Source organism: Rattus rattus, chromosome 1, assembly GCF_011064425.1.
Source record: "Rattus rattus isolate New Zealand chromosome 1, Rrattus_CSIRO_v1, whole genome shotgun sequence".
Lineage (NCBI taxonomy): Eukaryota > Metazoa > Chordata > Mammalia > Rodentia > Muridae > Rattus > Rattus rattus.
Window position 1 is genome coordinate 272,847,782 of NC_046154.1, and position 26,524 is coordinate 272,874,305.

Consider the following 26,524-nt stretch of genomic DNA (forward strand, 5'->3'; position numbering starts at 1 on the left):
TGATTTTAAAGAAACTTTATTTGTTTATAGTTCCTTGCCTTAGGTTTAAGCTTGAAAACACATACAAGAGGCTAAATAAAGTTTGTCCTTTTAAGTGAGCTACATTTGTGTTTAATGTGACTGACAATGGTTCTCAAAGCATTAAATGATTCGATCACTTATAAAGTGACTATTAACGTGCATATCTCAATCATCTGTGACAGTTTATAATAAGTTAACAGCTTCTATAAGGTTAGGGTTTTACAGTCTTATCCATGTCAAGTTCAGCCTTAAATTAAGGTTCTTGAATTGAAGCTCTTTCAGAGTCAAAATTAAAATTTAAGTCATGAATGTAATCCACAGGGAGACTGGCAGCTTTGCTTTCCCGGTCTGTTTGTGGTGCGCTACTGCAGGATATCATAGTTTTTGTATGACGAAGTTAAAATATCTAAAGTATAATGAAGATTAGCAAAGATAAGAAGTTGGACCCACATTCTTATGTCCGTCTCTGCTGAGCCCTTCTCAGGGTGAGCTTTTAGCTGTAAAAGCTATGTTTTGGGTTGACATATTTTAGTTAACAAGAACAGTTAGCCAGAAGCTGAACAGAAGAGGACTCCACAGTGTGTGCTTGGCTTTCTTTTCATGTGGCTGTTCGCTCACTCAGTCAGTCTGCCAAACTGAGGGCATTGGAATGTCTCCACAGCGTGAATCCCCTAGGAGTAGCTCTTGAGCTCTGGAGGACTGGAAGGAAGGCTCCTGAATATGTGTTGGGGTCTTATTCTTGATGGGGCCTTCCAATGTTAACTCTATAGCTATGAGAAGCAAGGACCCTGACCCAAATCATGGCCAAATTAATTAAAGCAAGCTTTTTAAAAAGAGAAGCCTTTTAAATTTGTGTACATGAGTGTTTCTCCCTAAAGTCAGGGTTCAAGAGATCAACACCGAACATCAGGAAGATAAGGGTTTTTATAGGTTAGGAGTAAGGGCTTTGCAAATGAGACATTTGGCAAGCTAATAGGTTCAGGTTATAGAAGCAGAGCGCATGCACGCACCTCCAAGTTAGTCATAACAACCTGCTGAAACAAAGACACGGTTGCAAGGTGGGCCTAACAACTTTTTGAAACAAAGTCATGCTGAGGTGAGGATGGCAACTGTTGCAAGGTGAGCACAGCCACCTGTAACAAAGACAAGGTTGCTATTTTTTTTGGAACAGCCACCACAGGACCATTTATAGTTACAGTTATAGGTGAGGCTCAGAGTAATCCTCGAGAAACAAAAGTTTAGCCATAAGCAGGAAGGAACGTAGTTTGTCCTCACTTAGGCTTTTAAGCCTAAGATGGAGGCAGGCTGGTTTATTAAGTTCTTCTGAGCTGGAGTGATGGATGGTTGTGAGCTACCGTGTGGATGCTAGGAACTGAACCCAAGCCCTCCGCAAGAGCAACCAGAGCTGCTAGCAACTGAGCCACCTTTCCAGACCCTTTTGATACAAGCTATTTCTCTGTAGCCCAGCTAGCCTGGGACTTGCTGTGTAGCTCAGGCTGGCATGTATCTTCTAGTCCTTCTGTCCTAGCCTGCTATATGTTGGGGTTTCAGGCATATACCACCCTCACTGACCTGCAAAACTTGTAAGCGGGGTGGTGTAGAGAACTTTTAGTCCAACAACATGGCTGCTCTGGTAAGTGATCACATCCAAAGGTCTTCTAGGTTTGTGCAATATGGCTGGAATGACACACCTTTAACTCCACTGGCTGGAATACAGGCACACCTTTACCACACCCGTTTAATCTCCGGAGACAGATAGAAATATATCTTTGTCAGTTAAGTAGACAGTTCCAGGAAAGGCAAGACTGCATAGAGAGATTTTTTTTTTTTCGGAGCTGGGGACCGAACCCAGGGCCTTGGCTTCCTAGGCAAGCGCTCTACCACTGAGCTAAATCCCCAACCCTTTCTTTTTTCTTTTTTTTTTTTTTTGGAGACAGGGTCTTAACTGTGTAGGCTGGCCGGGAACTTACTATGTAGATCAGGCTGGTCTCAAACTCAGAGATTAGCCTGCTTCTGCCTTCCGCGTGCTGGGATAAAAGGCCTGTACCATTATACATAATGAGATGTGTGTAGAGGTGTGCAGCACTCCTCAAGAAGGCATTACACGGGTGCTGAGAACTGAACTTGGGCCTTCTGCAAAAGCAGACAGCAATCTTAACCACGGAACCATGTCTCCACCCCCTATTCCCACGGAAGTTCTTTTATAAGTCTTTAGGAGTCGAGGCAAGATGAAGCAAGTTCTACTGTAATCTTTTTTTCTTGTGTATTGAGACAGGTCTCATATAGCCCAGGTTGGCTCCCACTGAGGAGAGAATGATCTTGAACTTTAGGTCTTCCGGTTTTTACCTCCTAAATGCTGGGATTACAAGATGCCCAGAAAAGAAGAAAAAAAAAAAAGCATTGTTGGCAGGCATGATTCAGAATCTGGGATGGGTGAAGGACCTGGCCTGTAGGCAGGTCCATCAGAGAAAATGGGGGAAAGGACACGACAGATGCATGCTCTCACGAGTGAGAGGGTTCTGGAAGAAGTAAAGCCAAAGCACGCGAATCCTCTTGCTTGAGAGTTTGTGGAAGGTAGGCGCCCTGTGCAGCAGGTGCTGCATCTCCTCTAGGAGAGCCAAGCAGGCGACAGCAGCCTGCGTTCCAGACGCTCCGCGGCAGAGGGCGCTGTAGCCACGCCCGTCCTGCGCCTCCGGGGCGGGGCGAGCTCCAGGCCGGGGGCGGAGCCGCGCGCTCACGTGACCCTCGCTCATGGCGGCGGCGGCGGCGGCAGAGGCAGTGCCGGCGGCTTTCGGCGGCTGGAGCCGGATCCTGTAGCCCGGGTGTGGGCCCGCGTCAGTCCGTCCCTCCTTCGGCCCCCTCTCGTCTTCCGGAGTGTGGCTGGCGCAGCCGCGATGGCGGAGCGAGGCCTGGAGCCGTCGCCGGCCGCGGTGGCCGCGCTGCCCCCGGAGGTGCGGGCGCAGCTGGCGGAGCTGGAGCTGGAGCTGTCTGAGGGTAGGCGCGCGGCGGGCCCGGCGGGCGGGCGGCGGCCTGTGGGCGGCTGGGCTGGCGGGGCTCGCCGCTCCCCAGCCGCGAAGCGCGGCTGGGCTCTCATTGTTGTCCCTGGGGGCCCCGCAGGACGAGGTGACCGGTCTGCTGGAGACAAAGCTGCGCCCTCCGACTGACACCTTGCCCCTCTGCTGCCTTTCTCCTGAAGGGCCGCTCGCCTGCACCCTCTCTCCTGCTTCAGAACGAGGCGCAGGGGAACGCCGCAGCTGCGTTTCTTCCTGCTCCTCTAACAATGCGAGGTGCCTCACCAGTGACAGGCGTGAGAAAGGAGCCGGGGAGCCATTGAGGGTCCGAGGGAGGTCGGAAGCGGTGGCGCTAACCCAGAGAGAACCGGATCCGCTGCCTCTAAACCACCTCTGTCCTGGGGTGCAGCTGGCTTTTCTTGGCACCTGTATTCAGGCTAGGTTTTCCTTATCTGGTCACCTTTTGGAGTCTTCGTAGAGGTGGCTACCGGGTACATGCAAATCCTGGCCGGCACCCTCTTTCTTTTGACAATGGATTGGTACAGGGAGGGTTGGGTTTATGTAGATAATTTCAAACATGAGCTAAATCTAGTCTCTGTTACAAGAGAAGTGCCTTGGACAACAATGAGAACCTCAGTGCCTGCTGGGGGCATGTGGTCTGGCGAATGCGCTGTGGCGATCAGCTCTCTGTAAAGTTCCTGTTTTTATCACAGGCGGCCTCTGAACAAAAGCAGCATTTTCTCCGCTCTCGGTGTCAGTACACTTCGCTGATGTCTCCAGAGTTGCATATTGTTGAATTATTTGCCAAAGGCCCTCACCAGTATTTTTCACGTTCAATAAAAACTGTTGATTTGAAAAAGAGTAAGGAATGCGACCAAGTTCCCAGGAGCGGTCTAGTTCCGACTTTTAGTTAACTTGTCATGACACTGGGCTTCTCCCCCCACCCCCGTTCTGAAAATCACGTATAGTGAAAAACCAGAAGTGCATTTGAAGTGCATTACAGATCTTACTCGATTGAAGAAGGAAATAATTAATTTTAATAACCCTTTAAGGCTTTCCCAATGTGTAGGGTGGTGATCTTTTCACCTGCATGCAATTATCAACATATTACTTTTTAATTAATCAATGGGGAAGCATTTAGGAAGATAGGAATCCTTTGGGTTGGTTGCCCCGTGATACCTTTGGTTAAAATATTTATCGTGGTTTTTTTTTTTAAAGCATTTGAAGTAGTTCGTTAAAATATATTTAGAATATATTTCCTCTAAGGTTTTGTTTTTTCGTGCTATCTTTTTGTGAAAGTGTTGCCACTGAGCGTTAGGAATCCCATTCAAACCTTTTAAAAACAGTTCTTACTTTTAGTAACAAATCAGCAATACCTTTCATTAGCCAGAAAGGGAGGCTTGCCTGGATGTTTGCATGAGGGGGAGATTAAAAATAGGATCTGATTGCTTTTACCGGTTAAGGGAAATCCTGGGCGCTCCCCTTGGTGTGGATCTGCCCCACACAATTATCGCTTACAGCTCTTGGTGTTTCTAGACATCTTTAGAAAGAGCTATTTTGAGGATCCACTACGGATTTGCTCACCCTACTCCCTGAAAGGCGTGAAAGCCTTAGAAACTGAGAATGTCAGGGTTTAAATGTTTTTTTAAGGATGAGTGAGTTGGTCATTCTTCTACGGAGGGTACTTTGATGGGCACATGACTTAGTTTAAATTTATTTCTTAAGGATTTGTACTGCATTGTCCTGCATCTTATGCCTTTGCGCTCTAGAAGGAAATAGCAGTTGAGGAACCTTGAGCCTGCAGTGTCAGCGTATTGGCCATCTGTCTGTCTTGCTTCAAGTACACAGATGGTTGGCTAGAGATGTAGGAAGATGCTATTCGGAGTTCAAGTTAAAATAAACTGAGGGTCCTCAGATCTGTGTTGATGTTTGTGACATCTGCAGCATATTTTGAACTAATCTTGCCCCCTTTAAAAAATAATTACTATTCTGACAGAAAAACTTTGATTTTTTTTTTGTTGTTGTTGTTTTTTTTTTTTTTTTGTTGTTGTTGTTGTTGTTTGTTTGTTTGTTTTTTTTGTTTTTTTTTGGTTTTTTTTTTTTGGTTTTTTTCCAAAGCCTCTGTCATGACTTGCTGACATTGGTGAGTTCCTTCTTTCCTTGGCTGGTTTTTGTAGGTTCAGGCTCTACTTGGTTCTAAAGATAGGAGAGTCTGAGCAAAGGACTGTTGGAGCGTTTTCTTTGTGTGTGTTCTGCTGCAGGCTTTGGTCACAGATCAGCCGCTCTGCTGAGATTCAGGTCCGTTCCTCCTTTGGGCTGTTTGCCGCAGAGCACAGTGCAGAGCCCTGTATGGTGGGTCTGCTGCTACGGGCTGCTCACCATGAACTTGAGTGGCTGTAAACTTCTCCTGCCCTGACAGCCTGAAGCTCTCCGGAGAACTGATTAGAAACTGAATTTACACATGAATTTTTTGATAGATGAGTTGGATAGGATTTTTTTTTTTTTTTTTTTTTTTTTTTTTTTTTCCGGAGCTGGGGACCGAACCCAGGGCCTTGCGGTTGCTAGGCAAGCGCTCTACCGCTGAGCTAAATCCCCAACCCCAGGATTCTTAACCTAGTCCCTGTTTGAATATTTTCTCAAGAGCTTCATGTGTCTGTCATCTGTCGCTCCACAGTGTTGAAGGACCTAATGAGAATTGTTTCTTTAAATCTGTCCGGCCCCCTGTGTGGTGCTTTCATGAAGTCATCTGAGCATCACTACACTTCTTGATGAGGTTATAACAGGTACACTCAGTCCCCCTGCCCCTTTCGCTTTAACAGAGGGAAGATTTGGACTCAAAGGTTAAGCGTTTGTTTAAAGCTGCACCTCTAGTGAGAGCTATTATCTCAAGCTGTGATGTAATTATGGGATCTGAACGATTTAAATAGCTGAGTTGTGATTGCACAATAGTTTTCTCTTCCTCTAAGGAAGCGCTACGTGCAGTGTTTGTGCCACAGTTCTGCACAGTCCTGGTGGTTCTCAACCCAGGGTCCCTGCATGCTGCTTTCCTCTGTGTCTCTGTAGAGGATGCGGTGGTGAGCAGGTTTGCCAGCTTTCAAGGAGCTCTGAGCTGCTAGAGGACATCTCTTAAAAATGTCAGCAAAACATCACAGCAGACCATGACAGAGCCATGCTCAGGGGGCTGCCTTCTAAGAAAGGAGGAAGCTGTGTGCTTCGCCATCGTGAAAAGCAGCAGAGAACTGTAAATACCGGGTTGTGTGGTTAGCGAAGGCTGTGATTTGGCTGGTGCAGAGCTCACTGTGAGGGAACAAGGGTGTGAGGCACCGCTCACCCTAGCTGCAGGTTGGAGGGTGAGCAAGTCTTTCCGTGTCTGAGAACAGCCCAGAGAGGGCAACTGGAAAGGTATTTAAGATAAAACAACAGTTACCGGAAGGGAGCCTCCCTTTCTTGTTTGAACACTTCTCTGGGCATGAGCAGCCTCCTGTTTCTGTCTCTACATGTTTCACTCCCTGTCTCTCAGGCCTGGAATCTGCAGAGTCCACCCTGAAGGTGGAGGCACGGAAGGCACCTTCTTAGGAGCTGCAGCAGAGTTGAGAAGGAAAGGGAGGTGCTGGGTAGATTGTAGTGTAATCTCAGAAATGAGCCAGCCAACATCGCTTCTGTTTACCTGTAGTGCAAGCTTGGTCACTTCCCCCAGAGATGTCCCTCATGGAGCTGTGGGCTAAGCACGCACCCCAGAGCTACAGCTGAGGTCCGTGCTGCTAAGAGTTTTCACATCTGCAACATAGATTGTTGTTCTTACATTGCTACTGCTGAGCCAGCATTCCACCGCTGGTTTCTACCCTCAGTCCTGTGGGCTTTCATTACAGTTTGAAATTACATTTTATCTATTCGTGTGTGTGTGTGTGTGTGCGTGTGCGTGTGCGTGTGCGTGTGCATGTGCGTGTGTGTGTGTGTGAATGGAGGTCAAATGGTTTGTGGGAATCAGTTTCCACCCTCTACCACATGGGCCCTGGATGTTGACGAAGGTTATTGACGGGCTCTCACAGTAGGCCGTTCTTGGCCAGTGCTGATTTCATAGTTAGAAATGTGTTTATATTTACTGGAGTGTTGGGGATTGAGTCAGGGCTGATAGGCTAGCTGAGTGCTCTCCCATGGTGATGTTTCACTGTCATTCAGCTCTGGAGAGTTCCTTTGCTTTTTTAAGTTTTGGGTTTTTGTTGTTTTGCTTTGTATTTTTGAGATGGGGGGGGGCAAGCGCTCAAGGGAGGGAAAGATTGGGGGGGAGCTGGCCCAGAAGGCTGGCTTTGAACTTGTGGATTCTACTGGTCTTGCCTCCCTTGTGCTGGGATAATAGGTGTGTGCCACCCCTCCTGGCTCCCATAGACTTATTTTATTTACATATGTATTTATTTTGAGATAGGGTCTCTCTATGTAGACCTGGCTGTCCTGGAACTTACTCTATAGACCAGGCTGACCTTCAAACTCACAGAAATCCTCCTGCCTCTATCTCTCAAGTGCTGGGAGTACGCTACCACATATGAATTGTTTATTTATTTAAATAATTTAAAAGGATTCCGCCAGTGTTTGTATCATAATCATACAGTTTTCTGTTGCTCTCCCATGCCTAATGTAGGGTAATGCCCATCCCTCTCTTGCCTGTTGTTGCAATTCTTTTTTTTTTTTTAATATTATTTATTTAATGTATATGAGTAGCTGTCTTCAGGCACACCAGAAGACGGCAGCAGATCCCATTACAGATGGTTTGAGCCACCATGTGGTTGTTGGGAATTGAACTCAGGACCTCTGGAAGAGCAGCCAGTGCTGTTAGTCATGGAGCCATCTCTCCAGATCCTATTTTTTCTTTGAAATAACTTTCTTATTTTGAGGCAGAGTCTTATTGTGTAGTCCAGGCTGGCCTGTGGCTCTCCATCCTCCTGCTTCATCCTCCCAAGTGCTGGGACTGCAAGCGTGACTACTACGTGCATATTTTATTTTTCTGTGTCTGAGTGTTCTGCCTGCACGGATGTGTGTACACCGTGTGTGTGCAGTGCCCTCAGAGAAGAGGAGGCACTGGATCCCCTTTGGATTACTGACAGCTGTGAACTGCCATGTGGGTGCTGGGAATTGAACCCAGGTTTTCTTAAGAACACCCAGAGTTATGGGTAGAGACACTCACCTTTCATCCCAGCAGAGGCAGGCAGAGGCAGGAGGATATCTGAGTTCTGAGTTTAAGGCCAGTCTGGTCTCTAGAATGGGTTTTAGGAAGGCAGGGCTGCACAAAGAAACAGTGCCTCAAAGTAGGGCCAGTGCCTTTTACTTGCTGAGCCATCTCTCCAGCCCCTCGTTTTTATTTATATTATCTTATTTTCTTGTCTTTATTTTGTTTTATTTTATTTTTTTGATTTATTTATTTATTCATATATGTGAGTACACTGTAGCTGTCTTCAGACACACCAGTAGAGGGCATTGGATCCCATTACAGATGGTTGTGAGCCACCATGTGGTTGCTGGGAATTGAACTCAGGACCTCTGGAAGAGCAATCAATGCTCTTAAATGCCTGGGCCATCTCTCCAGCCCTTTATTTTATTTTTTGAGACAGGGTCTCACACATACTCTGGTTAGCCTGGAATTTGCTGTGTACACCAAGCTGGCAGTTAACTCAAAGATCTGCCAGCTCCTGGCTCCTGAGTACTGGGATTAAAGGCGTGCACCACTATGCCTGGCTTACTTTTTGTTTGTGTGTGTGTGTGTGTGTGTGTGTGTGTGTGTGTGTGTGTGTGTGTGTGTTGGGTGCTGGGAACGGAGAGTGGTCTTTTACATGGCAGTAAGTGGGAAGCCCTGAGCTGTCTCTTCAGCCTCTGCCTTGTTTGTTCAATATGGTTTTAGGAGGACAATGAGTTTCTGCTTGGTTCAGTATGATTTGAATGGGAAAATCAGGTCTCTATCTTGGTGATTTGATCTTGGCCTGAGATGGGGCTGTATAATCATTTGAGAAACATGTGTTGTTATCTGGTAGGCCTTGGTCCACATCCTGGCCATATCCCTTAGCTAGTTGTGTGACCTTGGACGAACTGCCTAAATCCTGGTACTATCCATACAAAAAAGACGAAATTTCTTGCTAGACTTGATGTAATAGCACGTAGGGAACATTTAGCACATGTTAACTCATTGCTCATGTTTCTGAGCACATGGTAACCCATTTGTTGTTGACTGTTGAGACTCTTTCATGGGTTTAAGGTGTGATGTGTTGTGTGATGTGGATGCACTTTGTGAGCATGATTTTCCCTTCTTTCTTTCTCTCTCTTTCTTTCTTTCTCTCTCTCTCTCTCTCTTTCTTTCTTTCTTTCTTTCTTTCTTTCTTTCTTTCTTTCTTTCTTTCTTTCTTTCTTTCTTTCTTTCTTTCTTTCTTTCTTTCTTTCTTAGGACAGGGTCTCAGGATATAGTTCTGGTTGTCTTAGAACTTAGGATGTAGGCCGGGCTGGCCTCAAACTCAGAGACCTGCTTGCTTCTGCCTCCTGGATGCTGACTTGTTTATATTTTTATGTAATGCCTCCATCCATGAGTGTGTACCATGGAGTCCAGAGAGGGACTTGGATCCTCCAAAACTGGGAATTGGACACAGTTCCTGTGCAAGAGCTCTGGTGCTCTTAAGCCCTGAGCCTTTCTTCGGTTCCCACCCTTCTTTCCCAGAGACTAAACCACTCCCTCCCTGTTTTAAAGTGCATACCCGGCTGGTGTCCTCAACCCCATCAGCCATCCCTTCTCTGTGGTATTCTGGACCTGCTAGTCTCTGTCTCTGTGTCCCCCCCATCTGCCTTTTTCCTCTTAGCTGCTCATACATCTTGACTCTTCAGCATTTACATTTGTTCCAGTTCTTCCCCTGGAGAAGATGGGAGAAATACACAAACCCTTCCCAGAATTTCGTGTGAGTGGCCTGGCTGTACACAGTAGGTAGGAGAAGCAGACTGTCTCCAGCCATTTGCCTTGTGCATGGCTCATGGCTCAGTCGGCTGGGTCTAGCTCAGCAGACTACTGAATGAAACATTGTTTCCAGGCGCAGACTGCAGCACCTCTGGGTTTCTCCGTTGCACTGCACTTGGTCCATTGTTTTTGTTTTTAATTTTTTAATGCTTTTTGAGAAGAAGAAACTTTGTGGTACCCAGGTTGTTCTCCTGCTCCCTTTTGGCATCTTACTCCACACTCTTCTGATGCAGGTTACTTCAGTAACACCCTTATTCCTTATTGGCATCTTTCTTAGAGCAATATCATGCGTGCCCAGGGCTTCAGCTCTCAGCAGCCTTCAGTTGACTCCCAGGTCTTAATCTCTAGCACTGCACCCTCTGCTGTGAGTGCCATTGCTGTCCTTGTAGACACTGATTATTTAGCAAAACCAGCACTCCCTGCCTCCCTGGTTCATCCATCTGCCTCCTCTCTCCAAAGAGAGTCATCTCAGGATGCCTACTGTCTGATGGCTAATTTCCATTGTCCATGTGACTGGGCCAAGAAACCTCAGTGTACTAATGAGATGGAACTTTGGGTGTATCTTCAAAGGCTTTTCCAGAGAGATGAGCTGAGAAGTAGAAAGATCCCATCTCAGCATGGGTAGCACATCTCACTGCGTCCTGGACTGGCTAAAGGTGAAGGAAAGAGAAAACACATAGACCCAAGTTCACTGTCTCCTTATGTGCTGCCTGGTCTGCTGATGTGTGAACAGGAGGTCCTCTGCTGACACATACCTTCCTTGCTGGGATGGTCTGTTCCCTAAAGCCAGATAATCTTAAGTCGCTTCTCCCTGGTATGTATCTTGTCATAGCCATGAGAGCACTAACACACCCTCAAGATTGTTCCTGACTATAGCAGAACACCACAAAATATAGGTATTTAATAAACACCCGTTGTTCACAGTTCAGAAGTCAGGAAGACATGATCAAGCCAGTGCATCCATTCTGCTGAGGGCTTGTGCTGATCCCCAGAGATGGTGCCTTCTTCCTCATCCTCAAATAGGAGGGAACAGGCCTTTCTGAAGCCTTTCTGTAAGAACGGGCATTACTCCCGTCCATGAGTGCTCCATTCTCATGATCTAATCACCTATTAAAGCCTCCAGCCATGACCACACTGGAATTACATTCCAGCAGAAGTGGGGGTGAGGAGGACACCACCTTTCTCCCCACAGCAGCTTACCCAGAGGACCCTGCGCTCTGTGCTTGTTCTGTCTGTCCTCATCCTTCCCTGGTGCATCCCACTCCTAGTCCTTTCTCTGCCTCAGCCATCCTGCTCTGTTCTCTTGGGATTATTTTGAAACAGAACCAAATATGATCTTTTCTTTCTTAAAACACTTATATTGGCTTCTCCCACGTGCAGGGTAAACTCTAAGCATCCACATGTACTCAGGCGGTTCTCTTAACCCCACTTCCTGCTCCTTGTTCTCTCCTTGCCAGCCATGCTGGAGGACTCTGCATACATTCTGCTTTTTTGTTTGCAGGCCTTGGTTGACTCTGCCGTCTCCTGATGCCTTTTCTGGCTTCCCTCTGTCTTACTTCTTCACTATGTGTCCTATGAGCAGTTTCCTCATCCTCAGTCTCTAGATTTCTACACTGGTGTAATCACTTTAGAATGCTTAGCATGGAACAGGCCCTGAGCTCTGCCTGCACTTAGAAACCTGCCTGACAGGTAAGCCGCTGCCCTCATGGTGATGGTAGAACTGAGCTAGCAAGGAGTGCTTGCAAGTGGCGTAGGGTGTGATGTGCATGCAGCCCAAGCTACTGGTGTCGCGCAGCACAAGATCTCCCACTTCCTCTGGCAGGAAGGGAACATTTAAAAAAAAATATATATATGTATCCTATTATACATACACACACACACACACACACACACACACACACACACACAGAGAGAGAGAGAGAGAGAGAGAGAGAGAGAGAGAGAGAGAGAAGAGTTAGTTTTGCCTGTGTGCATCACATGCATGCCTGGTGCCCATGGAGGTCAGAGAGTTCAGATCTTGTGGGACTGGAGTTACAGATGGTTATAAGCCACCATGTGGGTGCTGGGAATTGAACCCAGGTCTTCTTGAAGAGGAGCCAGTGCTTGTAACCACTGAGCTATCTCTACAGCTCCTATTTTTACATATTTCTACTTATTTATTGTTTTTGAGATAGGTTCTGGTTGTGTAGCCCTGGCTGTCCTGAAACTTACTTTGTTGACCAGGCTGGCCTCAGACTCAGATCTGACTGCCTTTGCCTCCCGAGTGCTGGGGTTAAAGGCGTGTATCACCACACCTGGCTGGTCAGGACTTCTTACTGGGGATCTGTGTTTATCCACTACAGATACTCAATTTGTAGGATAACATGGCACATCTTGGAATGTTGATCTAATTGGAGTTTGGGGAAATATATTAATGTTTTAGTGAAGAGCTGAAAACCTAAGATAAAAACCTAGGGAGATGACTCGGTAGTTTAGCACCAAACATGGGGACTGGAGTTTACAGTGGGGTGGATGTGGCAGCCCAATGGAGCCTTGGAAAGCAAAGACAGGGTCCTAGACCAAGGAGGCTGGGAAGACCAGCCACACTGTCCGGAGATTCTGGGTGTGGCTGAAAGGCCTTACCTCGCTGAATAACGGTGCAAGAGCCAGCCTTGAGGGTGATTCCCAACATCAAGTACCCCCAGCAAGTACAGCTTTACACGTGGGTAGCAAACACATGCAAGCTTGTGTACTTACATGCGTACCCATCACACACAAACAGGGGGAAAAGGAAATCTGAGATAAAATGCAAGCCTAATGTTTAAGCTTTTAGTGAATGCATTTTGCTTTAGTGGCTGGGCCGTAGATGTGCCCATCATGATGTGGGACACATCAGTTTCTTCAGAGCAGAGAATGTTAACACCATCCTCATAGTGACGAGGACTAACAGGTCAGTGTTTCCCTCGAGCTGGGTAGTGTTATGCTCCAGCACTTGGTAAAGGTAAAGAGTGACACTTAGGGCCCGGTGCATATGGCCCTGTGGTTAGGACTGGGGCTGGAGGGAAACAGCTCAGAGAGGCTGGGCTTTCTCCACGGTGGGGTCAGGGAAGGTGGAGTGGAAAGAGGTGGTTAAGGAGGGGAGTTGTTGACTATAGAGAAGCAGGGGATTTGGTGGAGGGATCTAGTGGATGACTAGGCTCTGAGGTTTCTTAAAAGAATTGGCCTTGCTGGCCCTGTCCCTCACTTAGGGAGGGGTCTCGTTTTGGGCAGCAGGGAGCCAGAGGCAGAGTCACTGACAGGATGAACAGATGAGGTGTGCAGCAGTGGGCTGTGTGGCTGAGTGCTTCTGGAAGGCCTGGCCTTTCTGACCTGCAGCTGTAGCCGTCCTCAGTGAGCCCTCCATAACGGGTGTGAGTAAGGTTGTCCTGGGAGAGCTGTGCAGTAGGAAGGCTGAATATCCAGAGCTCCTGGAAGCACTGACCTTGGGAGCTGCAAAAAAAAAAAAAAAAAAAAGGAACCTGGGAGAGAGTTGCCTGTGAGCAAAAGCAAAAAAGAAAGAGCAGAGCAGTTGGGGATTTCCTCAGTCCCTTGCTGAGGCAGCTCCACTATGGCCGACTCAGAAACTGCCGCCGATTCACAGGCAGAGGAGGCCGTCAGCAGGGACTTCTGCCTGAGCGTTGGTGTTGGTGTTGGTGTTGGTGTTGGTGGTGTTGGTGTTTGGTGTTGGTGGTGGTGTTGGTGTTGGTGTTGTTGTTTCTTCTTTGGGAAACGTTCTAAAGTGGCCTCATGCTCCATGCAGTCTTCATGGTGGAATTACAGGCAGCTTTAGTGTTCCCAGGGACAGGGATTGTGTGGGAGACTGCACCATGTTGGGGAATCGTGCAAAGCAGAGAGAAGTGGAAACGGGGTCCCAAGTGTTCAAGCCTGGCTGTGAGGAGGAGGAAGAGATAACACAGGAGTAGGTGCTTGTCTGTGTGTCTGTCCTTTGTCTCTTCCCACTGGAAAGAATATGGTAGGACCCTCATCCCCATTGCCACAGGTCAGAAAGAACCTGTGCAGTCGCAGGCACGGGCACGGTTCTGATGGCCAAGCAGGGAAACTGGAGCATGTAGATTTGGGGTACAGGGATGGGGACTTGGAGCTGGAACGTGGTCTTGCTGAGTCTGTAAAGTTGAGATTCCCAAGCACTGCTGGAGTGGTTGTCCAAGCCGGGCGCTGGAAAGACAGCCTTTTCTGTTGGAGTTAGGGGAAGCGCTAAGGACAGGAACAAAGAGTCATTGTAAATGGCAGATGAGGAAGTGATAGGCCTCTCTCGATGGCCTCATGAGTGTTCTGTCAGGTAAAAACAAAGAATAAAGACTGAGTGTATGTGTTTTGGGGAAAAGCTTTATGAAGACATAAAAAGACAAAACCCCAAACAACACGAACAAGAAACAATCTAACCCAGCAACAACCCACCCCTTTTTAATGGCTGCCCTTATGAGGCACACACAAGGTGATGGTCCGTGACACAAAGGGTAGGTGAGGTAAGGCTGTGCCAGACTGGATGAGTAAGAGTAGCTGAGACAGAAGGCCTCTGCCTCAGCCCTGCAGGTTGGGTGTGGCGTGAACAGTGGAGGGGCAGGTGGTGGAGGGGCGTTGGCACACCCCTGTGCACAGCTGTTCCCCCCCAAGTCCCCCTCAGGGATAGCCTGTGACATGCTTCTGGGGAGGTTGGGGGTGGGTACAGTGGCTCACTTGCTCCTTCTTGATGACAGCAGCAGAAACCCAGGTTTCTCAGGAAGTTACTCTTAGCACCTTCTTCCCCATTAGGCTCTTCTCAATGATCTGTCTCTGATTCATTTAGCAGGGAACTTTCCCGATGGTAGCAAACCTGTTTCTCTAATGATGTGGAAGTAAAGGTGATAGTGAGAAAGAGGATGTGACGTCATCACTGGGGGTCAGGTGCTGGCTACCAGGTGTGATCTAGAGTTAGAGAGCAGTGAAATGCTGACTTCTTAGAGTGCCCCATATCAGTTCACGACTACTTATTTCTCAGGATCTTTCTGCAAGGGGGAAGAGTGGGAAAAGCACGTGCTGCTTTAGGACATGGAAGGGGTTTCTGTGTCAGACAGAGTGGCTGAGAGATAGTAACTGGAACTTGGTATCATAGTTTGTTTCCGTACATAAAAGTGGTAGAGACCGGTGTCTTCTCCTGCTGGAAACCAAACTTTACTGTTTGTTGAGCAGCCACTCGTTCTTAGCGCTTCTTGAGTAGCTCACAGCTGGCACTGATTTTGCAGGAAAGATGACTTTAGCATTTGAGGAAAACTTGGGCAGCAAATCATATGGTTACTCTGACACCAGCAAGCTGAGGACCCATTTCCATTTTCACAGAAAGCTAAACCATAGCTGGGTGGTGGCGGTGCATGCATTAATCCTAGCACTCAGGAGGCAGAAGCAGGAGGTTCTGAGTACAAGGCCAGCCTGGTCTACAGAGTGAGTTCCAGGACAGCCAGAACTACACAGAGTTTGTCTTAACAAACAAACAGACAAACCCAAACAAACAAACAAAAAACCCCAAACAAGAAAAGAGTTTTTAGTTCAAATCCCAGCACATGGTGGTTCACAACCATCTGTAATGAGACCTGATGCCCTCTTCTGGTGTGTCTGAAGACAGCTACAGTGTACTCATATATAATAAATAAATAAATAAATAAATAAATAAATAAATAAAAAAAGAGTTTTTAGGGATTAGAGAGATGGATCAGGGTTAAAAACACTGGTTCCTCTTTAAAAAAAAAAAAAAAAAAAGCAAAAGAAAAAGAAAAAGAGCTTTGACTCTGTGTGGTTACCCCCAGCTGTACTTGGGAGGCTGAGGTGTATGTGTGCTGAGGAGATTGAGGCCAGATTGACAATTTAGTTGTATTTTTTAAAAGACAAGGTCTCTGTAGGCTTGACTGGCCTGGAATTCACTGGATGGACCAGGTTAGCCTCAGAGTCACAGAGAGCTGCTGCTGCCTCCTGGCTGCTGGAGTTAAAGGTGGGGACCAGCACAGCAGCTAAGATTTATTTGTGTGTACATGTGTGGCAGGTAGAATGAAGGCTTTATTTCCACAGTGGAAGCTTGAACATTTTCATGGACAATGGGTACGATCATTTAAAGGGAGGAGAGTGACCATTCAGGAGAGAAAAGGGAGAACATGAATTGAAGAATGCAGCAGGTATCAGGAGGGGTTGGAAACAGCTAGAGGAGAAAATAACTCCTTTGAGGTGCCGGGGGTGGGCACAGAAGTAGGACCTGGGTGGGTATCATGGGCTTTGCTGGAGGTAGATCCTGAGACTGTCTATAGAGAATCTGGGAGAGGGAGATGGGGATGCGATTGCATTAGTCAGCCTTGTGGCCAGTAGTCAGGGCAGAGACAATGAGTATAGTTCTGTCTGAATGAGAGAACAAAGGCAGATTCAAGGGCTGCTTGCCTGACATTGTGTCAGTACTTGGGTGTGTTAGGGGAGGGAGGCTGGGTAAAGACAAGCTATGTTGGCTGTGGAGAGGGGTTATTTACTAGTTGGGTCATTAGGTGGAGAAGTGGTGGGCTTAGGGGTGGGGGGCTGCTCACTCTGAGTTACGAGCACTTTGTGAAGTGAAGTCAGGACCACAGTGTTGTTGGACTCAACCTTGCCTGTCACTGCACATGCCTGAGCCACTGTCTTTGTGTGTGTGTGTGTGTGTGCGTGTGTGTGTGTGTGTGTGTGTGTGAAGGAGAGAAGCAAACGTCTTGTTTTAGGGCTGTTGAGGGGGAAATGAGGCATGAAAATGCTTGCAAGAACACTGTTTAAAAAGAGACATGGAAGTGCTGCTGGGAAAACACCAAAGGTGGGAAGTGGAGAAACAGCCCTCTGTCAGCGTTCCTGCTCATTCACAAGTTCCCAGACGTCACCATTTCCTAAAATCTCTTTTGTAGGTCTGATAGTTAATGGAATTAAAAAAAAAAGCACATTCTGGGAGCTGGGGGTGGTGGTGCACACCTCCTAACATTGGGAAGGCAGAGGCAGGCAGAGCTCAAGAGTTCAAAGGTAGCTATGTATTGAGTTGAGGCTAGCCAGGGCTGCATGATGAACATACACACACTCGCATGCATTCACACATGGGGTAGCTTAGGAGGTGCCTTTGGATTTCTCATGTTAGCAACAGTGAGAAATTATTACCCTACAGTACTCTTTTTCCCTGAGATTTTGTGGCTATATTATTCTTTTTTTCCCTAGTTTTTTTTTTTTTTTTCTTTTCTTTTTTTCGGAGCTGGGGGCCGAACCCAGGGCCTTGCGCTTGCTAGGCAAGCGCTCTACCGCTGAGCTAAATCCCCAACCCCCTGTTGTTGTTGTTTTTTTTTTTTTTTTTTTTAAAGATTTACTATTCTAATTTATGTGTATGTGTAAATATGTCCAAATGAACTTATGTATATCATAGATATAATCCACTGAGGCCAGAGAGTGTTGGATCCCCTGGTACTGGAGTTGCAGGCAGTCGTGAGCTGTCTGATGTGGGTGCTTTGGAAGAGCTGCAAGTGTCTGAACCACTAGCCCTCTCCAGCCTCTGCCGCTTCTGATTGTCTGTTGTCTTTTTGAGGTCGGGTCTCAGTATCCTCCTAAGTGTGCCCTAACAAAGCTAGCTCTCATTTTTCCCTCTGCTGAGTTCGAACCCAGGGCCTTCACATGCTTAGCAAATGCCCCTCTTTGCCACGCCCCAGCCCTGGACCATCACCTCCTACCCATGCCCAACCTTGCTGTTGCTCTTACGTCATGGAAGGGAACAGTGTTGTTTTGTGTGCTATTCAGTCCTCATGCTACATGTGTGAATTACGCCTGCAGTTCTGACCCCACAGCTTTTGTAACATCGTCAGTAAGTAAATATTGCTTATTGAACCTAGAACTACTGTTGGCTTAATGGAAAAAGGAGTAATAGTCTACTACCAAAACCCACACCACTCAGTGAGAATAGCTCTAACTTTAAATCTTTGTAATTTTCTATGGTTTTTGTAGCTCTTATTCAACTGATAAAATTTATACATTGTTCTTTTTTTTTAAGCTGGCAGTGATCTGGGCAGGGGCATAATGCATCAGATCCAGCATATGGGAGGCAGAAGCTAGCAGATCTTTGAATTTAAGGCCAGTCTAGTCTACATAGTGAGTTCTAGGCCAGCCAGGGCTACAGAGTGGGGCTGGCTCGAACAACCACTACCACTAACTCCAAACCGGGAATGGATATACTATGAAAAACATGAATAAATACTAAACTTTAAAGTCCTTAACTTTCCAAAAATGCTTTTCTTGGGCTGGGGGGATGGTTTAGTGGTTAAGAGAGATGGATGCTCTTCCAAAGGACCCGGGTTCAGTTCTCAGTACACACGCAACACCTCACAACTGCCTGTAACTCCAGTCAGGGGATCTGATTATCTTTACACCGTATACATGCAGGCAAAAGACCAATGCACATGAAATAAAAAAATAAATCAGAAAAATTGTTTTTCTCCCTACACTCATTTTTGAGGTTGGGTGGGGAGGGTGGTCTCGAGACAGGGTTTCTCATGTAGCTCTTGCTGTCCAGGAACTCCATCTATAGACCCTGCCTCAACTCAAAGATCTGCCTGCATCAGCCTCCCGAGAGCTGGGATTGAGGAGTGAGCCACATCTCCCAGCTCTCTACCCTTTAAGGACTTTTGTTTTGATTCGGTGTAAGCGTGTGTGTATGAGTGTTTAGCCTGCATGTTTGTCTGTGTGCCCCATGCATGCTTGGCACTGTTGGAAGCCACAAGTCATCGGATCCTGAACCCTGGAGTTATTGATGTCTGTGAGCCTTAATGTGGGTGCTGGGAATACAGCTGTGTCCTTGGGAAAAGCAACCAGTGAGTGTTTTACCTGCCGAGCCATCTCTTCAGCCCCTCCCTGGCATCAACTCTTGATCCTCCTGCTTCAGTCTTCCAGATCTTGGGATTACAAGTGTGTGCCCATCACCCCTGGCTTTCTTTCTTTAGTATTGTAAATACTCCATTTTCTTTTACACCAGGTGATGGACAGACTGTAGTCCTTACTGAGGTTGACAACTAACTTTGCCCAGAAGGTCTTTTCTCTGTGTAGCCTGGCTGTCATGGAACTCTGTAGTCCAGGCTGACCTCTAACTCAGAGATCTGCTTGCCTTAGCCTTCTGAGTGCTAGGATCAAAGGCTTGCCCCACCCCCACTCCCACCTCCCTCCAACCCCCGCTGCCGCCCTTCCTCCACTGATTGGAAGGTCTTTAATATGCCTATTTTAAGAAGTGCTCCTCTTGGGCTGGTAATGTAACTTAGAGCTGTACCATGCACAGAGTCCTGGGTTTCGTTCTGAGCTCTATAAAATAAAACGGAAGCCTCTTCATCTTATAAATTGTTCTCTAATACAAATATACATTAGGAATAAACAAAACAAAACAAAACAAAACAAAAAAACCATGAAGAGCCAGATCGGAGGGGCTAAAATAGTGTTAGGTGTTTTTAGTGTTTTTAGAAAGGGTCTTGGGTCAGTGGTAGAGCGCTTGCCTAGGAAGCGCAAGGCCCTGGGTTCGGTCCCCAGCTCTGAAAAAAAGAACCAAAAAAACAAAAAGAAAGGGTCTCACTGGCTCTAACATGGCCTGAGACTCTGTCCTTGAAAGTGTGGTGCTCTTGCCTTTGCCCTGCAGACTGGGATCACACAGCATGAGCCACTAAGCTACCACACCTGCGCGGAAGGCGGTAGTGCCGAGGCCCCCACACTCTTGCTACCTGGATAAGATTTTCTCGAGCCTCACCCCAGGACTAAGCTTCAACCAACACAGGCAGCCCTTTGAGTTCAGGTTTGCTTGTCTGGTAGTAAAGGGCAGGTGGCTGTTGCTGTCTCAAGGGGCCCTGCTCTTGATCTTTACCAGCCTTATTTTCAGCATTGCTGAGCTAAATAGAGTTTAAAGTAAGTTTTCTTCTAAGTTCTCAATAGCTTATATTTTTTGGGAGGGTCTGACAGCCCATCCTGGCTTGACAGTTCTTCACATGTCCTGTAAATGGTGGTTCTTTGAGGTCAGTGGGAGGGACTTGCCTGTTAGCATGTGTAGCTGGTGTGCTTTTCTACTGGAATTGAATAGTTTTACTAGCTTAAAGTATTATCGTGTAATATAATGTATGGACACTGCTGTATGTGTAATCTAGTGTTACTATTGAAACTTTAAAATATCCCTCGGGGCTCATAGGCTTTGTCTTTTTAAACTCCTCACGCTCTGTACAGCCATTATCCTGAAATGTTTTTGGGGTGGTGGTGGCATTGGTTGGTAGAGGATCCTTCCGCATAGCCCTGGCTGTTCTAGTGCTTCCTGTATAGACCAGGCTGGCCTCAGACTCACAAGACATGTGCCTGCCCTTCCTCCTTAATGCTTGGATTAATGATGCCTGGCTTCTGAGAATTTATTTGTTTTTCTTTTTCTCATTATAAATATTACAGCTTTGAGTATTCTTATTTCTTTCATATTTAAAACTCTGTATCGAACTGCTGTTCATGGATTTTCCAGTGTGTACAGTGTATACACAGAGAGTGAGAGTAAGACCTTTGTCTGCAAATCGTAAATAGTCGTTACTTACTCTACAGGTGCTTTGTGTTTTCCTTACTTCCTTAAATACACTTGGAGAAAGTCGTTAGATTAAAAAAATTTTTTTTTCTTTTCTTTTTTTTCGGAGCTGGGGACCGAACCCAGGGCCTTGTGCTCGCTAGGCAAGCGCTCTACTGCTGAGCTAAATCCCCAACCCCTAGATTAAAATTTTTACTTAAGGCTTAACACACTTTTCTTGGAGACAACAGAAAAAATAAGGGACTGGAGAATTTTGCATAAGGTACAAAGAATCATGCAACTTTTGTTTGCAACTAGTTTTGGCACACTTGGTTCTGCAGAGACATTTCTGAGATTCCGAGGTCATCTGCATCAAATGTCTGTTTTAGGCACTTCCCTTCAGACTTAGTGAGAGTGTGGGTGTAAAGTTCCTAACTTAGAATCTCTTCTTCTATCAATAACTCACATGTCAGCACTGGAAAAACAAAAGAAGAGAGATCATGAAGCCTTCAAAAGACAAAGATTGAAACTGTATGGTGGTGTGACCTTTAATCTCCTCACTGGGGTGGGTTGGGGAAGGGCAGAAGCAGGTGGATCTCTGGGACTTCCAGGCCAGCTTGGGCTACATAGTGAGACCAGGTCTCAAAAAAACCAAACCAAACACAGTGGCCTTAGGAGATTTCCTGAAGGTGAATTAAGCATCTAGATTGTGTGTTTTGTTTTAGTGCTGAAGGTTTCCAGCCTGAAGCATGCTCTACTTTTCCCCTTCCTGGTGTGGTTTGGGGTTGACTCCAGGGCCCCAGGCACATCACACAGTGCTCTGCCATTAAGCTATATCCTCCCCTTGCTAGGCCAGGCTGCGGAGTTTCGGTCCTCTTCTCTCCTAACCTACACTGTGTGCTTGGGATAATGGCTTTCCCATACCCTTTGGGTTAGAGGTGGGGAGCAGATAGAGACGCTTGAAGTACCATGATATGGCTCAGAAAAAATGTACTCAGTTTTGGCCAAAGATTATAGTCCTGCTAAACTATGGCATTGAGAGAAATCATTTTAAATACCTTAAGTAAGGAGTTCTATGACTCTGGTTAATGGTGCCTGCTGACAAGCCTGGGTTCCATTTTCAGGACCCATGAAATGGAAGGAAAGAACTGGCCTGCAGTTGCCCTCTGACCTCCACACACTTGCTAGGCCAAGCACCCCCTCCAACCCCCATAACGCTCACAGAATCCTGAATAAAATGTAAAAGCTAAGTATTTATAACCTTCAGGGAACAGTTTGGTGGGCATCTTTAAAGATGTCACCTATGGCCTCGGCCTCGGAGTGTTTCTGAAGCGTAACTGTTGGCATGAGATGAGCACGGGCTGCAGACTTTCTGAGGGTCACGATGGCAGGCCCATCGGAGAGTAGAACTTGCTTGAACACGAGAACCTGCAAGTAATTTTCCACAGCTGGGCTTGTGAAAGAGCCTGAACCCTGGATTTGGAGGGATCCCAGGTGTCCTCTGCACTTGCCCCAACTCCGTGCAGCGACACGTACCGTGCAGCGTGAAAACAATCTGGCCACGAAGCCAGGCGAGTTCAGGAAAGTCAGGTTTAAGGGTTAGGGTGCACCGAGAAGCTGCACGGGAACACGGGGTTAGACCGGCTCAAGAGATTACAGAGTAAAGCAGAGATTTTGGCAGTAAAATACTTGGTCTCCATAGTAGTTTCCAAACTGAGCATCCATTTCCATGTAATTGTTTGGGTTTTACCAAGGAAATGCCCCCTTCTGTGCCCTGCCACACTGTGCCCTGCCACAAGGAGATAGGGTGTGGTCCTGGCGGATAGAGAAACGTATGCAGGTTTGTAAAGAGACGTCAGTCCCCACGCAGCACAGTGGTCTGTCGAGATGTATGGAGTTAGAGATCAAAGTGCAGACAGAAATGGCCACAGTATTTGTCTGCTCTTTATTATTATTTATTTAATTTAATTATTTTATTTTATTGGTTTTTCAAGACTGTATTTCTGTGTGTAACAGCCCTGGCTGTACCTAGAACCTTCTTTAGACCAGGCTGGCCTGGAATTTACCGAGATCCTCCACTCTTTGTCTCCCAAGCACTGGGAGGAAAGGTGTGCACCACATCTCTGCTTGCTCTTTATTATTCTAAGGCTGAATTAACACGAGACGGGTTCTAGTGTACGTGTGTGAGTGGGACCCGGCAGAGGAGGGTCCTAATGTACGTGTGTGAGTGAGACCCGGCAGAGGAGGGTCCTAGTGTACGTGTGTGAGTGAGACCCGGCAGAGGAGGGTCCTAGTGTACGTGTGTGAGTGAGACCCGGCAGAGGAGGGTCCTCGTGTACGTGTGTGAGTGAGACCCGGCAGAGGAGGGTCCTGCGTGTGCGTGTGTGTGAGACCCGGCAGAGGAGGGTCTCGTGTGCGTGTGTGAGTGAGAGGCAGAGGAGGGTCCTGGTGTGCGATGTGTGGAGTGAGACCCGGCAGAGGAGGGTCCTGGGTATGCGTGTGTGAGTGAGACCCGGCAGAGGAGGGTCCTAGTGTAAAATGTGTGAGTGAGACCCGGCAGGGGGGAGGGTCCTGGTGTGCGTGTGTGAGTGAGACCCGGCAGAGGAGGGTCCTCGTGTACGTGTGTGAGTGAGACCCGGCAGAGGAGGGTCCTCGTGTACGTGTGTGAGTGAGACCCGGCAGAGGAGGGTCCTAGTGTACGTGTGTGAGTGAGACCCGGCAGAGGAGGGTCCTAGTGTACGTGTGTGAGTGAGACCCGGCAGAGGAGGGTCTAGTGTACGTGTGTGAGTGAGACCCGGCAGAGGAGGGTCCTAGTGTACGTGTGTGAGTGAGACCCGGCAGAGGAGGGTCCTAGTGTACGTGTGTGAGTGAGACCCGGCAGACGGTTTAGGATGGAGCAGTTGATTTGTGTTGACACTGCATCATTATATGAGAAGAACTCACATATCGTCCGTCGACACTTGAGGCTGCTACAGAGAGCCCACGATTGGCTCAGCACCTGGCCTGGGAATACAGAGCCACAGAGAAGCTGTCCAATTAGGAAAGGCTCACCTGGCTCACCGTGAGCCTTTTGGACTAGATCATCCTCAGAGATCTCTGTCTGGAGGGTGTGCCCGCACTGGAGGGAGTTTGTCTCTCCTGTCTGACACTTTTTAGATCTGGGGCTTCCTCAAATCTGACCCCCCCCACCCCCACTCTTGTATCTCTTCCTCACAAAGGAAATTGTCTGCAAAGTAGTGAGAGCAGCTGGGACCCAATAAGCCCAGGTCAGGCGCTGCACTTCCCTTGGGGTTTCCAACATGCGCCCCAAGTCCTCTTCATCTGTGCTGATGTAGATTTGGGCAGATTTCTGTCTTCAGTTTCACTTTTAAGAGGAAGAAACCCTTCTCTAAACCTTTTCCATTTCACTCAGACCTGTGTGTGAGATGTGCGGGAGGGACACAGGGCAGTGGGTGCCTGACTCAGATCCCCGGCTCATGACTTGAGCAGCGGCCACACCTAGAAACCTGACAACAACAGTACTGTGTTTGATACACCTCACTTGTTAAGTCCTGTTTGGATTTTACCGTGCGCTACATGTGTTGTTCATCAGCAAAACTGAACAGGTGCTAGGACATTGCCAAAGCTTTAATCAGACCTATGACGACATTCTTTCTGGCTTTGGCCTTACAGAGAGAAAGAACCACAATAGCCAGAACAAATTTTTGGTTGTTTCTTGTGGTGACAAATTATGGTTTAATGGTTTTAGTGCTTTCACCTACACCAAGGTAGACTGTCAGGGGTAAGCTGTGGTGAAGGCGGTCTGGCAGCGACTTCCTCTCTGGTAGAAACACAACATGCTTGATGATAAAGAGAAACTGAGGAAAAATGCACACCCTTCATTACAGCCCATTGATGCCTCATTGTAAACAGTGACTCTGTGTACTCCTTCCAATACTCTCTGCTTAGGTGTCTGCTTAAAACCAACAGACCCTGGGGTAAGTTCCTTCTTGGCCTTTGGCTAAGAGCAAGTTTAAAGATGCATATAGTTAGGGGAGGGGATGCACGTATAGTATAGTATAGCTCAGTACAGTACAGTTGAGCATAGTTCAGTACAGTATAGCACAACACAGTATGGTGTAGAACAGTACAGTACAGGCGTGCATGTACAGTATAGTATAGTATAGTGCAGTTCAGTACAGGAGAGGTGATGCATGCCCCTAGTCTTAGGACTTGATGGGCTGAGGCCAGCATACAGAGTTACAAGTCATACTGAGCTTGTGCCTCAACAAACCAACCAATAAAGAAGAACAAAGAACAGAACAAACAAGAATTTGGGTTTGTTTCTGCAATGTTTGTTTTGAGGTGGGGGTCTTATAGTCCTGACTAGCCTGGAACTGGAATTATCGGGGGTTATGAGCCCCCTGATGTAGGTGCTCAGAACTGAACCTCGGTCCTCTGAGAGAGCAGCAGGACCACCAGCCATCTCTCTAGTCCTCAGAATAGGTTTTCCCCAAGTTTGTAAAACTGGGTTCAGTAGTTCAGTGGATTTACATTGCGTTTTTACAAAAGGAGTGCACCATGAATGAGCCTACTATGGTGGTGAGGAAGGAAAACATTGGCCAGGAATGTGGCTTAGTGCCACAGAAAAGCTAAGACCCCACACTCCGTACAACTGCCTGTGTTGGTATACACCTGGAGGTGGAGGCAGGAAGGTTATCCTCAGGCATATAGTGAGTTGGGGGCCACCCTGGGCTACATGAGATACTGCCACCAGCAAAAAAGAAGGCAAACATCTCCATTATTTGGGCTCAACCCTTCCCAGTTAGCACTCCACAGACATACCGAGGGCCGACCTGTGCACTTGTGTGCACTGCTTCTCCTGTTCTTGTGTTTACTTAGGTGGCATCTTAGGAATGCTGTCCTTTGTTTCTGGCTTCCCTTTCGGGTCTCTGCTTTCTCGTTCATTGTACACAATACTTAGATTTATAGCTGTGCTAGCGTTCATTTGCTTTGTTGTTAATGGACATGTGGTCTGCTTATGTTTTTGACTCACAAATGCTTCTTTGGTCACATGGCACTTGCGTGTTTATTTAATTTTATAATTTTATTTTTCAGTGTTTGAAGTGTTTTGTTTTTTGTTTTGTTTTGTTTTGAGACAGGGTTTTTCTGTGAAGCCCTAGCTGCCCTGGAACTTGCTTTGTAGATCAGGCTGGTCTTGAACTCACAATAGATCCTGCCTTGAGTACTGGGACTAAAGGTGTGTGCCGCCATGCCAGACTTCTTTGAAGTGTTTATATAAGCTGGACATCCCTAATCTGGAAATCTAAACTCTGGAAGCTGAGACATTTACACTTCGTGAGTACTGATAGTATGGTTCACTGTGCTGGATCAGTCAAAATGCATGAACACTGGGCGGGAATGGAGTGCCTTCCATCTTTATCTATAGATACGTACACAGATCGGCCCTCATATACAGACTCATGTATACATGGTAATTTTAAGGTTATGCTGTGTGCTGTGTCTTAACCCTGATACATATCACTCTGCACATGGAAATCGTCCAGAGTCAGGCTGCAGAGCTCAGCGATTTCCCTTTGCACTGGCTGATTGGTTTTTCTTGCTGGGCCCAGGGCGGGTGGTCACATGAAATGTCAGACTGAATACAGTGCCAGAGCTGGGAGCCTGGGACCTTACAGAGCTCCCAGCACTGTGCACAGTGGGCACACGATAGGATAGGCAGCACAGGCATTGTGGAAGCAGCGTGAGTTCCTTCCTGTCTTTCATAGTTGCTGACATGAGCTCCACAGAATGTAACTCCATACAGATTGTGTGACTGACACTGACCAGAAGTGAAGACAGCAGTGAACTCAACTTGCCTTGTGGGACAAGCTGGGATGGGCACTGAGACTGTTAAAGGAAGGCTGTGACTGGTGCTTTGGTCAGTAGGATGATTACATTCAAATG

At 47.1% G+C, this 26,524-nt stretch overlaps 1 protein-coding gene across 1 annotated transcript in view; it reads left to right on the plus strand.

Moving 5' to 3' along the window:
* Window positions 1–1,642: 1,642 nt before the first annotated feature.
* The window catches only part of LOC116890560, a 93,665-nt gene continuing 68,783 nt past the window's right edge, over window positions 1,643–26,524 (plus strand). Inside the window, exons 1-2 of the mRNA XM_032891012.1 lie at window positions 1,643–1,654; window positions 2,634–3,015. Coding sequence (XP_032746903.1) covers window positions 1,643–1,654; window positions 2,634–3,015 — 394 coding nt within the window. The remainder of the gene's footprint in view (window positions 1,655–2,633; window positions 3,016–26,524) is intronic.